A 13,527-nucleotide genomic window follows, 5' to 3' on the forward strand; every position below is an offset into this window, starting at 1 on the left:
AAGTGTCTGTGTAACTGGAACTGTTTCCTTTATGTGGTTGAGCACAATGCTGTATAAGGTGAACTGAAAAAGCAAAAAAGGTCAATTCCAGCTCCTTAGATAAAATTCTAATGTTCTATTTAGACAATTATAAATAATTCCATGGCACTGAAAGGCAAAAAATCAACAGAAATGAGAGAAAGGCGACGTGTTTCGATCGCAGACCACAATCTTAATCAGAGCTGATGGATATAATGGTACACGTCCACATAAATACTTACCATCTATCTGTATTTATTTCCTTACCTTGGTCATTCTCTGTCATTATATCTAATGTTTTTTTAATTTTGGGTGCATATAATTGTGTATATTTACTTGTGGCCTTTTGGGCCCACTAATAAGCACATTAAATAATGCTTGTGTAATTTGTAATTTATTTGAGCCATATATTATCTATCATGTATTTATAATGTGCACACATTATGCTCTATCATAGTCATTCTGACATTAGGAGACTGTGATATTTAATTACCCCTGACTATGCGCTGTATGAGGTTCATTTTACCCTTTTTCTCTTGTTTTCACATTACTTTGTAATTGTATGTTTTAATCATGTATCTAATAAATTATTATATTGTTCTTCGTACATCAGGCTGTGTATCATTCTTGTAGGCTCTAACTAATTATCTATCTCATATCTATCTATCTATCTATCTATCTATCTATCTATCTATCTATCTATCTATCTATCTATCTATCTCATATCTACAGACAAAAAAATGAAGGCAGCACACCAGTTCAGAGTGAAAAAAATGGCTATTTAACTGCCCAAAATGGCTACGTTTTGGCTCAGAATATCTTCTATCTATCTATCTAGCTAGCTACAGTACAGACCCAAAATTTGAACACACCTTCTCATTTAAAGATTTTTCTGTATTTTCATAACTATGAAAATTGTAAATTCACACTGAAGGCATTAAAACTATGAATTAACACATGTGGAATTATATACTTAATTTCAGTTGTTTCACACTTTTTTGTTATGTCTAATATTCTAGGTTCTTCAAAGTAGCCACCTTTTGCTTTGATGACTGCTTGGCACACTCTTGGCATTCTCTTGATGAGCTTAAAGAGGTAGTCACCAGGAATAGTTTGCAATTCACAGGTGTGCCCTGTCAGGTTTAATAAGTGGGATTTCTTACCTTATAAATGGGGTTGGGACCATCAGTTGTGTTGTGCAGAAGTCTGGTGAATACACAGCTGATCCTACTGAGTCCTACTGAATAGACTGATAGAATTTTTATTATGGCAAAAAAAATCCACTGCACTGTTCCATATCTCCCACTCTTGACTCCAAGACTTCTGCCACGTTGTGCCAATCCTCTGGAATGCTCTACCCCAAGATATTAGGACCATCCACAATTTACATAGTTTTAGGCGCTCCCTAAAAAATCATTTGTTCAGAGCAGCTTATCACGTTCCCTAATCAAAGTCATTTTATGTTTGTGTGTGTGTGTAGCCCATTCACTATCCTCATCTATCCCCCACCCCCTGAAGATGGCTGGAATATCATTGTAAATACGTCATTGTAAATACACACCTGTACTTTGTATCTCCCCCACCTCATTGTAGATTGTAAGCTCTCACAAGCAGGGTCATATTATTTTGCTTTAATTATTGTATTGCTAACGTTATTACTTATGACTGTTGTGTTTGAAACTGTTAAGCTGTAAAGCGCTGCGGAATATGTTGGCACTATATAAATAAAGATTATTATTATTATTATTAAGAAAAAAGCAGCCAAGTAAAGACAAACGAGTGGCCATAATTACTTTAAGACATGAAGGTCAGTCAGTTAGAAAAATTGGGAAAACTTTGAAAGTGTCCCCAAGTGCAGTGGCAAAAACCATCAAGCGCTACAAAGAAACTGGCTCACATGAGGACCGCCCCAGGAAAGGAAGACCAAGAGTCACCTCTGCTTCTGAGGATAAGTTTATCCGAGTCACCAGCCTCAGAAATCGCAGGTTAACAGCAGCTCAGATTAGAGACCAGGTCAATGCCACACAGAGTTCTACCAGGAGACACATCTCCACAACAACTGTTAAGAGGAGACTTTGTGCAGCAGGCCTTCATGGTAAAATAGCTGCTAGGAAACCACTGCTAAGGACAGGTGACAAGCAGAAGAGACTTGTTTGGGCTAAAGTACACAAGGAATGGACATTAGACAAGTGGAAATCTGTGCTTTGCATCTTGCAGCGGCATGCTATTCCATCCGGTTTGCGTTTAGTTGGACCATCATTTATTTTTCAACAGGACAATGACCCCAAACACACCTCCAGGCTGTGTAAGGGCTATTTGACCAAGAAGGAGAGTGATGGGGTACTACGCCAGATAACCTGGCCTCTACAGTCACCAGACCTGAACCCAATCGAGATGGTTTGGGGTTAGCTGGACCGCAGAGTGAAGGCAAAAGGACCAACAAGTGCTAAGCATCTTTGGGAACTCCTTCAAGATTGTTGGAAGACCATTTCCTGGGACTACCTCTTGAAGCTCATCAAAAGAATGCCAAGAGTGTGCAAAGCAGTCATCAAAGCAAAAGGTGACTACTTTGAAGAACCTAGAATATAAGACATAATTTCAGTTGTTTCACACTTTTTTGTTAAGTATATAATTCCACATGTGTTAGTTCATAATTTTGATGCCTTCAGTGTGAATGTACAATTTTCATAGTCATGAAAATACAGAAAAATCTTTAAATGAGAAGGTGCGTCCAAACTTTTGGTCTGCATCTATCTATCTATCTATCTATCTATCTATCTATCTATCTATCTATCTATCTATCTATCTGTCTGTCTGTCTGTCTGTTTATCATTTATCTATCTGTCTGTCTCCATCTATCTATCTATCTATCTATCTATCTATCTATCTATCTATCTATCTATCTATCTATAAATCATGTCAGCTATATCATCCATAATAATTATATTCGGAGACATAGTAGTGCTTTCTACAGTTTTACACAATTTCTTTCTAAGTTCAGCCCCGCCAGAATGGAAACTACACTCTGTAGTGACATAAATCCTTCAATATCTCAGCAGGTAAGAGAACAATCCATTTTTTTCTTCTTGTATTTCAACTTTGAGTGATCATTTGTGGGAAAAAAAGGAACTAGAAAAGTTAATGAAATTTTTATGTGTCCTGGGATAGGTAAACGGTCTGTTTGGCGCTTTGCAATGATGAGATAATCATTCGCGTTTTGATCACTTATTCAGGTGACAAAACTGGAAAACTTCGTGAGCGGAAATTAAAAATAAAGACATTTTAGTTGTGTAGATCAACTGGAATATTAAAGAAGCAGCAGAGAAGAATCCAACTCCCTCAATGACCAGAGAGAACGCTTTCTCACATGAAGTGAAAATAAGATGGAAAAAAGCTTTTAAGGTTTTTTGTTATATACGTAACAAGTAGTATTGAGCATTCCGATACTGCAAGTATCGGGTATCGGCCGATACTTGCTGTATCGGAATTCCGATACCGAGATCCGATATTTTTGTGATATCAGGTATCGGTATCGAAACAACATTAATGTAAAAATGTGTAAAAGAGAGAATTAAAATAAAAAATATTGCTATACTCACCTCTCCGACGCAGCCTGCACCTTACCGAGGGAAGCGGCAGCGTTCTTTGTTTAAAATTTGCGCTTTTCTTTCCTTTACGTGAGTCCCGGCTTGTGATTGGTTGCGTGCCGCCCATGTGACCGGGACGCAACCAATCACAGCAAGCCGTGACGTAATTTCAGGTCCTTCAGGATTTTAAAATTACGTTCCGGCGTTGTGATTGGTTGCGTCGCAGTCACATGGGCGACGCAACCAATCACAGCAAGCCGTGACGTAATTTCAGGTCCTTAAGGATTTTAAAATTACGTCCCGGCTTTGTGATTGGTTGCGTCGCAGTCACATGGGAGACGCAACCAATCACAAGCCGTGACGTCACGGGAGGCTGGACACGCGCGCATTTTAAAATGGGCGCGTGTCCAGCCTCCCGTGACGTCCCGGCTTGTGATTGGTTGCGCCGCGATCAACCAATCACAAGCCGGGAGGCTGGACACGCGCCCATTTTAAAATTTTAAAATGCGCGCGTGTCCAGCCTCCCGGCTTGTGATTGGTTGACCGCGGCGCAACCAATCACAAGCCGGGACGTCACGGGAGGCTGGACACGCGCCCATTTTAAAAAGCGCGCGTGTCCAGCCTCCCGTGACGTCACGGCTTGTGATTGGTTAATGGCGGCCATGTTGCCGGGACGCGGACCAATCACAGCAAGCCGTGACGTAATTTCGTCACGGCTTGCTGTGATTGGTCCGCGTCCCGGCAACATGGCCGCCCTGACCAATCACAAGCCGGGACTTCACGTAACCAAGTAAAAGCGCGAATTTTAAACAAACAACGCTGCCGGTTCCCTCGCTGAGGTCCAGGCTGCGTCGGAGAGGTGAGTATAGCGATATTTTTTATTTTAATTCTTTCTTTTACACATTTATATGGATCCCAGGGCCTGAAGGAGAGTTTCCTCTCCTTCAGACCCTGGGAACCATCAGGAATACCGTCCGATACTTGAGTCCCATTGACTTGTATTGGTATCGGGTATCGGTATCGGATTGGATCCGATACTTTGCCGGTATCGGCCGATACTTTCCGATACCGATACTTTCAAGTATCGGACGGTATCGCTCAACACTAGTAACAAGGTTAACAAGGTGCAGAAAAATCATAATCAAAACTCCTCACCCCCATACACAGTATGTGAGAAAAAATGTAACTATATAGCATCTTCCAGTAAGTAATTTTCCTGCCAATGAGAAAATTAATACATTTACTTACATGTAGCGCAAATGTGGATTTTTGGAAAACGCTCGTGGTTGTATAGTTCTCAGTCCAGAGTTCATGATTGTTCTGCAAGACAATTACATTATATTATATTATCAGATATTAACATTTTGAAATCAAAGCTGTAAATGCAGAATAAGAAAAAAAGCTTAAAATAGGCTTGTTAAAGGGAACCTGTCAGCACATTTTTACATATGGAAGTAGTGGAATGGCTGTATATGCTTGTGTACCTCAATAGAAATTATATCTTTATAATGGCAGCTAATATGCCAGTCAAAAGAAATTTAGTATAGAAACCATTTGAAAATCAGGTTGAAAGTGCATTAGGGTTGTGTCAATGCACTAGGAAGAAGCTGCCCAAGTGCAATTACAGGTCCGGCAACTGGTCCCTGTACAGTCTAGAAAAGGCCCTAGCCGCATAGGTTAATACACCTCCTGGGACCTGGCTGTCAACGGATTTCTGAGAAACCAGAGGGGAGTCTACAACACAATCCATCAAAGGTAGAAGAAAGCATGCAGGGAGACATGAAAACCCAGGGTGAGAAACTAAAACACGTTCACAAAGGATAGACAGGACTAAATAAGACAGACAAAAAACAAACAGAATAAGTAAAACCTCCCAGACCCCCAAATGTGGAAAAGAAGGTACTGGGAACAAAAACTTACAGATTTGCAGCAGGAAAAATATCTGGGGCTTACCAGACAAGGTAAACCCCTACCTGAGGAGCTGGAACTCCAGTCACCAATCTATATGGAAATATAGCCAGCAAGTGAGTTAAGTGAAAGGTGAACAAATAAAGCCCATCCCAAAATGTGATATGACAGAGCCGAAAGGGAAAATGGAAAACACCTGGAGAAAATCCAGCGAAGAAAGGAAAATCAAGTCAAAATAAACCATCAGCATTTGGACAGCGATAAATAGTAGACTGGATAGGGAAACCAACCACGCAGCACCAGACCACCGGATTGAATCCCAAAACTGAGCAATGACAAATATTTACAGATATTGCACGAAAGTGGCTGAAATAAATACCAGTCCACTCTTTAATAATAATACTAATAATAATAAATACTAATTAATATAGCAAATGCAGCATCCACACTTATCTCTTTATAGTGTTCAGCTGCCTGACCCAGCTACAGTAGGACTAGAAAATAAAGTTCCTAAACAAACTTTAAAGGGCTCTGGTAAATAGGGTATTCATCCAATGTAACCTCTGTTATACACAATATTACCATCCAGTGCCCAAATAGTAAAGCAATTCAATGCAGAAACAAAACCGCAGAACATTGCACCAGAGCAGAAGCAGAGCATTCAGATATTGTCATTTTTAACCTAACGGTGTGATGTGCTATGTTGTTATCATAGCGCAGTCCACCCCTCATTTAGCAGTGTGCTATGCAAATGGTACAATATACAGAGCACCACCCATTGGGCCACTAGTGCAAGCTACATTTGTAAGCATAAAATTTGCTTATGCTGTCACTGCATACGTCCATATGGCTATATACAGAACATGATACAGAACAAAGTATATATAATTCCCAAAATAAACATGTACATGCACTATGTATTTTACAGTGTATGTAGATGTGCATGACACTACTATAAGGATATGTTCACACACAGCAATTTACTGTAGAGTATACAAAAACAAATGCACACTTACAGGTTTTGGTGCAGACTTAGAGACAGATTTCACTTTTTTGACTCCTATAAGCATTGCAAAGCCAGCTGGGTGCAGTGAGCCCCTGGCTCCTTGCTGTTCTGCCCTATGTCACTTTGATATATAATTTGATAGCAGCATAACATAGGGCAAGAAAGTCTGATTCCAGGGATGTATCACTTACTGGGCTTCTTTGGTAGTTTTCATAGAATACATGTTTGGTCTGATACAAATGCAGCGGAGCTAAGAGATAAGCTGTGTATAACAACTTACACACCAATCACTGGCAGCTTCCTGTGCATAACCCCACCCACACCACTGATTGGCAGATTCCTGTGTACATTGAGCAAGCTGCTACTCAATAGTGGGGGCGTGGTTACACAGATTAGCTTGACTGCTGCTCACCTGAGCTGTAGTCCTGTAGTGTTCATCTCCTTCCGATAAAACACTGTTTACATCAAAACTGCAATACACAGCTTAATCAGTGACATATTTCAGGAATCAGGCTCTCAGTGGCTACATTATACTGCTCTCGGATTATATAGCAAAACCCTGCTGATAAATTCCCTTAAATCCCTTGGATTTATTTTTGTTGTGTGATGTTATACACTGCCATCTTATGGAAGACATTGAAATCGCAGGGCATATATTCTTGTCCAGGTGTTTTCCCATCCCGTTTGCCTGTATTGTTGTATAATCTCCAAATATCTAATAAATGATTAGTAATAATGTCTGCGTGTTTCATTCTAGATACATTAATAAAGATGTGGTTTTAGCTCAGATATTTGCCTTGTACTTTTTTCTTTTGATATGTTTTGCCTTTTATGATTCTTTAGCCTTTTAGATATTGGTACATGTCTATATATGTGCCACAGATTTCACTGAAAAAAAAGGTTAACCCCATAATTAAGGATATGTCCTTCCTAATATATATATATATTCCTTGGCTTAACATATCCCAAGATGTATGACACAAGAGGACCAGCTTTTAAAATAAACTGATTTTACAATACCCTATTGGAAGATGTTTACTTTATATGTGTCTATAAGTTGCCACCCAGTGGTTGCTAAGTGAATTGCAACCTATTGTGTGTTTAGCTTGTCACATTAATGTATTGAATTTGTACCATGAAAAATTGCAGTTCTTTGCAAAAAATTGGTACAGAGGAGCAAATCTGTATTTAAATGGACATGGATAAAAATCTGTATATATTTTTCAGTGTTATAACAGATAAATACTATTCATTGTTACCTTAAGGTTGCGCTCAAATGGGAACACAGTAAGTGCAGTGAACGAGCTTTAATTCTAGATACTTTCTTCACACAATCCATACAGCAGTTCCTATCATGTTAGCTATCCTTTGTAGCTTTGCTTTGAAGAAACAAGGTGTTGATTTTTGCCTTCATCATCTTTGGTCTGTTTCTGCCTCTCCGGCGACTACGCTGTAAGCCGCCACACGTGGTGTCTCCCGCCATGAGCCATTGTAAACATGATTTGTGTTCAGGCTCAATTATGTGAAATGATACAACGTTGGCTCTTTAGCAAGCAGTGTTTTTTGCCTAAAGTTGCAATCAGCACTGATTGGATCCTTTCTTGTCAATGATTTTCTACTTTTTGTTACTGGAGATTTAACTTTATATTTGAGGTGAGAAGAGCATGTTTCCCTCGGTTGCCTACCCTCATATGGCAACTAAAGCATTTTACTTGGAGCATTGACCAAGTATTATTGCATAATGTTCATCTGCAATAAATCACTTGTGTTCCATGGAGACGCGCTGGATGCAACACAATCGCTCCAATATCTACATTTCCTAAGAATTTACAAGGAACCTGACAGCTGGTTCCTGCAGCCCGATCTGTGTGTGCCAGACTGTGACTTTATGATCACTAATTCATAATACCTGAGTGAGAAGAGACCCTGTCGCTAACAAGCCCAATATGTGCAACTCCTAAGTGCTGTGGCGTTCCAGTGAAAACATGGTATAATAGTCTCCGGGGAGCGAGTCTCATTGTAGACTAGTCAGACAGGTTGGTTCCCGGCATTTTCCCCCCGCCATCTCTACCTATACACGCATGGAGGGAGAGACCTGTCACTCCAGGAAGTGGACGGTAAGAAGCCACCGGGGACCCATCGGCCCGAATAGACTCTCATGCAGCTTGGTCCTGGGTGGCTTTTAAACTATGCTCTTCTCTGAAACATTGCAGCGTTTCACATTTAAACATACCTGGCTGAAATCATACAGCCACATTCCATGGATCGGGGAGCATGTGTCAGGTATCAGTAACAGTGATGAGCGAATATACTCGTTACTTGAGATTTCCTGAGCACGCTCGGGTGTCCTCCGAGTATTTTTTAGTGCTCGGAGATTTAGTTTTCCTCACCTCAGCTGAATGATTTACATCTCTTAGCCAGCTTGATTACATGTGGGGATTCCTTAGCAACCAGGCAACCCCCACATGTACTTATGCTGGCTAACAGATGTAAATCATTCAGCTACAGCATTGAAAACTAAATCTCCGAGCACTAAAAAATACTCGGAGGACACCCGAGCATTCTCGGGAAATCTCGAGTAACGAGTATATTCGCTCATCACTAATCAGGATCATTTTAAGCATATAAAGTGAAATTTCCTATTCCAAAGCACTTACACCATTTACATAACTAGAAATGCATTATTTCCTCAATATACAATATTTTAGTGAACCTTCATGTTTGACAACTGATATCCATATAATCAAGCAGTATAAAATCTATCGTATTCATTGATGTCAAAGACTGATATTCTACGCATGCCTAGTCCTACTTAACATAACTGTAGTTTGATGAAATGTATCAGTGTAGACAATCCTCTACTATCTAATCACAGAACCATATATGTCTTTTCTCTGCCCTAGGCTGCAGATTGATAGATTAGTTTAGATTTTCAGCCACGGAATGTTTCCAATCAAGTAGATATTGTGAAAACAATCTTGAAACACCACAAACTTTTCATTATCTTTGACTATGCCCTATATTCATAGGATTGTATGATCCTTAAAGGTTTGCATATTCCCTTTCAAAAAACTGTTGCTTGGTGGCTCAGTTTGTCTTAAAATAAAGTAAACCACACCTTACTTATACTCCCGCAGTGAAGTGCTGTATCTCTGATGCAGCTCCGGTAATTACGCATCAGCCACAGTACTGATGGCGCTGTAGCCAATAACCAAGCTCAGCGGCCTTGCCAATGCAGATTGCACAAGCTGATGAGATCAGTGATTGACTGCAGTGATACCAAAGTGACGTCACCACTGCAACCACTGCGAAAAATAGAGACCAAGGCAGCACCAGAGACACACTACTGGACCTGGGGAAGGTAAGTAAAGTGCGGTGATTTTTTTCTTCAACAAACTGAAATGGACGGCAAAGGTCTTATGAAAGGGAACTATCCCATTAAAAACTGGTTCAAACATTTGGTGCAAATTTTCCAGACGGAATTTCCACACATAATATCTGTAGCATTTTAGACTACAAGTAAATTGGATGAGCTTCAACTTATTCTCATCTAAATGCTACATTTAGATTTTGGAGAACAGAATCAGTACTTAATTAGCCTTCCTTGGGTTTTTGAATCCTAACAAGGTCAATTTCCTTTGTAAAGATCCTTTTTTTGGTGCTGATTTTATTAATTTCAATGGGGAACCTAAATCTGCGGGTTAAACTGCAGGCCTGGCAAAGTTGAGTTTTTCCAGGTAAAGCCGATTCAGGGAAAAGCCATTGACCATGTTTCTTAAAGGCTTCGTCGGCATTTTTACCGTCGTTCCTATGAAGACTCCATCTTTTACTCTACAAACAGATTTTTCTCAAGCTGCCTGAAAAATGAACATGCAGTTTATATTAACCACTTCAATGTTTCCGAACTCTGAAGAGGACAGAAGAAGTGACATAAGACAGAACAAAACTACTGTGCACCAAGTTCATTTTATGGGGCACTTGTTCAGTTGTATTCCGGACATAATCCCCTGAAAATGACGCTCTGTGCGTATTGCCTTACGCCAGCTCCAGTTGTGAATAGCATTGAGAATACAAGTCCTGAGTCAGTTGTACATCTAAGAACCTAAAGTGTCAGATCAAGACCTCATTTCTCTCATATGTAAAAACACGGACTGTTGTTCATCGGTGGTTTGGAGCCAAGTTTCATCATTGTTTGATCACTGCGTCAGTTTTTACCAACAGAAAATTTTCATGGATAAAAAATATATAAATAAACTATAAACCATCTACTCATTACAATGTTAATCACGGTCAGCACATGTATCATACTCTGATGCCATCCATTCACTTTACATCATTTGTTCAAAAACGGACATATTGCCGTGATTTTGTGGATCATTCGGTCCGCAAATAAACCACAGCCGTTTAAGCAGCCCCATAACAAATAATAGGTACATGGTCTATCTCTGAAAATCACAGCTATAACCCCTGTGTGACTCACTGATGTCTGATTGAAGCCTTAGAGGGATCCAAGAAGCCATCATTTAGGGTCCTTAGACTCATGGTTGGGACATCATCCCTAATAGGGTGCATAAGTGCCCCAGTAATACGTATTAGATGCCTTAGAAGACATTAAATGTGTTGGATTTGCTGAAGATTATTTAATTCTGCAGATATCAGCAACAAAACCCACATGTGAAATCCATACTTTGTGGTGTGGATTTCTCTCTACACAAGCTAAAAATAGTAAAAGAATAAAGAAAAGTCATCAGTTTAAGATCCGCAGAGCAACGTTACATTAAATGCGGACTTGATTGCATATCCCCTCCCCGCCACACCATATGCAAGACAATAGAGAAATTTTGCATTTTAATTTCCAAATAACCAGACATCTAAATTCTCAATAGTCAATCTACCTAATGAAGTTAATTACTGTCACTCTTATAGCTGACCATTCTGAGCAAATTTGTCAGAATGGATCCCATTAGCCGCAGCAGTAGGGCATTATAACAATCTCTAGAATAACGAATGCTCTTTCATTTGGCTTCAAATAGCGCTCATAATTGATTACATAAAAGCAAATGATTCAGAAAAAGCATTCATTAATTATTAATATCGCCCCCTCCACCTGAAACAGCTAGCAACCCCATCTATTACTCTCTGCCCATAGGCTTCTCAGCGGCCATCGCCATAGATTCTGCTTCTCACAAGTTCGAGCACTGAAGCCTATCAATACGTTTGGCTGGAGCAGGCTGTAGAATTACAACATACAACACTTTTTATTTGTTTGCGGATTTTTTTTAGAGGATTGATCTCTGGATATGCTATGTTCAAACAATATAAAGAATGGTGGAAAGTCCATGCTTGGAATATGCGCCCTTTCTGCCAATTAAAGAAGCCTCCCATGGATCTCACCAGACATAGATGGGAGGAAGAACGGAGGGAGGAAATTAGAATACAGCATTGGAACCTTGATTATTCATGCTGTGACAGGAAGCAATAACTCACATAATTGGAAGCTAGGCTTAATTCATTTACAGGTTAACTATAGAATGTGTTCAATTACCATAATTAAAGGGGTTGTCCAGTAAAAAAAGGAAAATCTGCCTCAATTAGTTAGTTATGCAATTACTAATATAGTTCACATCTTAAGGTGTCCCTGATATTTAGCTACAACCTCTTGGTTCTCTTTGGTTTGTTTCTGACACAAGACAGGATTTCTCATGTTTCCATGTGACCTGAGCTTTTTATGAGGGGTCTGGCTGACTGCTCATTTTAATGACTGAACCAGCCCCCTTCTGTATAACAGCTGATGTATAGACATCATGCATGATAGCTTAGTTATTAAAATGAACTGTCAACCAGTCACTTTCATACACAGCCGAACTCCTATCAATCTGGGCACCTTCTGGGCATCTTCGAAGTTCCTTAATTGAACATTTAAGTATATTTCAAATATTTTTTTTTGGTTAATAATTAAATACTTTTTTTGTTTGCTAGTATTTAATGCAATATTTTATATATATATATTTCTATGTTGTACATAGAATTTATTTAATCACATTAAACCCTGTTTTTCCAAACAAGCAAAAAATATAGTAAGCTTGTCTAATCTTCCAGTTTTCAACTGAATCAGAATCTTATCTCTAGATCAGGGGTCTCAAGCACGCATCCCCCGGGCCACATGCTGCCTGCAGGCCCCGTAGAACCCTTGACAATTGTGGTTTGCCACAGCAATGCCTTTTTTCAGTTAAACATGTGTCTTTGGATGCACATTCAATTGAAATGTATTGCCTCGCAGAGCCAAGCTCTCTCCACAGCAATTGTTTGAATGTTGCGTCCTGTCAACTACGCCAAATGTAATGCAGGTGTCCAGATGCAACACACAGAGGACAAGAGGCAAGAACAGTCAGCAAATGGTGTAATTTACAGTAGCTATTAGACAATTGTTGATATTAACCCCTTTCTGACCTCAGACGGGATAGTACGCTCATTTACAGTCATTTACAGTCATGAATAGGCGGCTCCACCCCTATGGGAGGTGGAGCCACATATTCATGACTCTAATCATGAATTAGATTCATACGTGTAATACGTGCGCTCCCACGAACACTGACATGTCTCCGTGTTTGGCACACGGAGACACGGTCCGCAAAAAATCAATGACATCTGCACAGATGCATTGATTTTAATGGGTCTACGTGTGTCAGTGTCTCCGGTACGTGAGGAAACTGTCACCTCAGGTACCGGAGCCACTGATGTGTGAAACCGACCTAACATTGTGACCATTTTGCTCACTAGTGTATGTCTAGCCAATACAGGAGTGGAAGTCGATATCTAAGTCCTGGCAAACCTGTTTAATTTTTTTTTTTTTTTTTACAAGTTTGCTATTGCATCTTCATAAGTGTGCTTGATGAACTTTACTTTCATAACAGTACATGTAATCAACCAAATAGAATGATCAACCAAACCAGTAATAATTTCTGAACCATTTATTCAAAGTTTTGCATGTGAAAAAGGAATTCCTAT

General features: G+C 39.7%; 1 protein-coding gene across 6 annotated transcripts in view; it reads right to left on the minus strand.

Moving 5' to 3' along the window:
- Positions 1-13,527, minus strand: part of NTRK3 (neurotrophic receptor tyrosine kinase 3) — a 1,046,838-nt gene that overhangs the window by 725,740 nt on the left and 307,571 nt on the right. For all 6 annotated transcript variants that reach the window (XM_077263445.1, XM_077263443.1, XM_077263444.1 and 3 more), the window contains exon 4: positions 4,854-4,925. In XM_077263445.1, the coding sequence (XP_077119560.1) occupies positions 4,854-4,925 (72 nt within the window). The remainder of the gene's footprint in view (positions 1-4,853; positions 4,926-13,527) is intronic.

This window comes from Ranitomeya variabilis, chromosome 5, assembly GCF_051348905.1.
Source record: "Ranitomeya variabilis isolate aRanVar5 chromosome 5, aRanVar5.hap1, whole genome shotgun sequence".
In the NCBI taxonomy this organism is placed as follows: Eukaryota; Metazoa; Chordata; class Amphibia; order Anura; family Dendrobatidae; genus Ranitomeya; species Ranitomeya variabilis.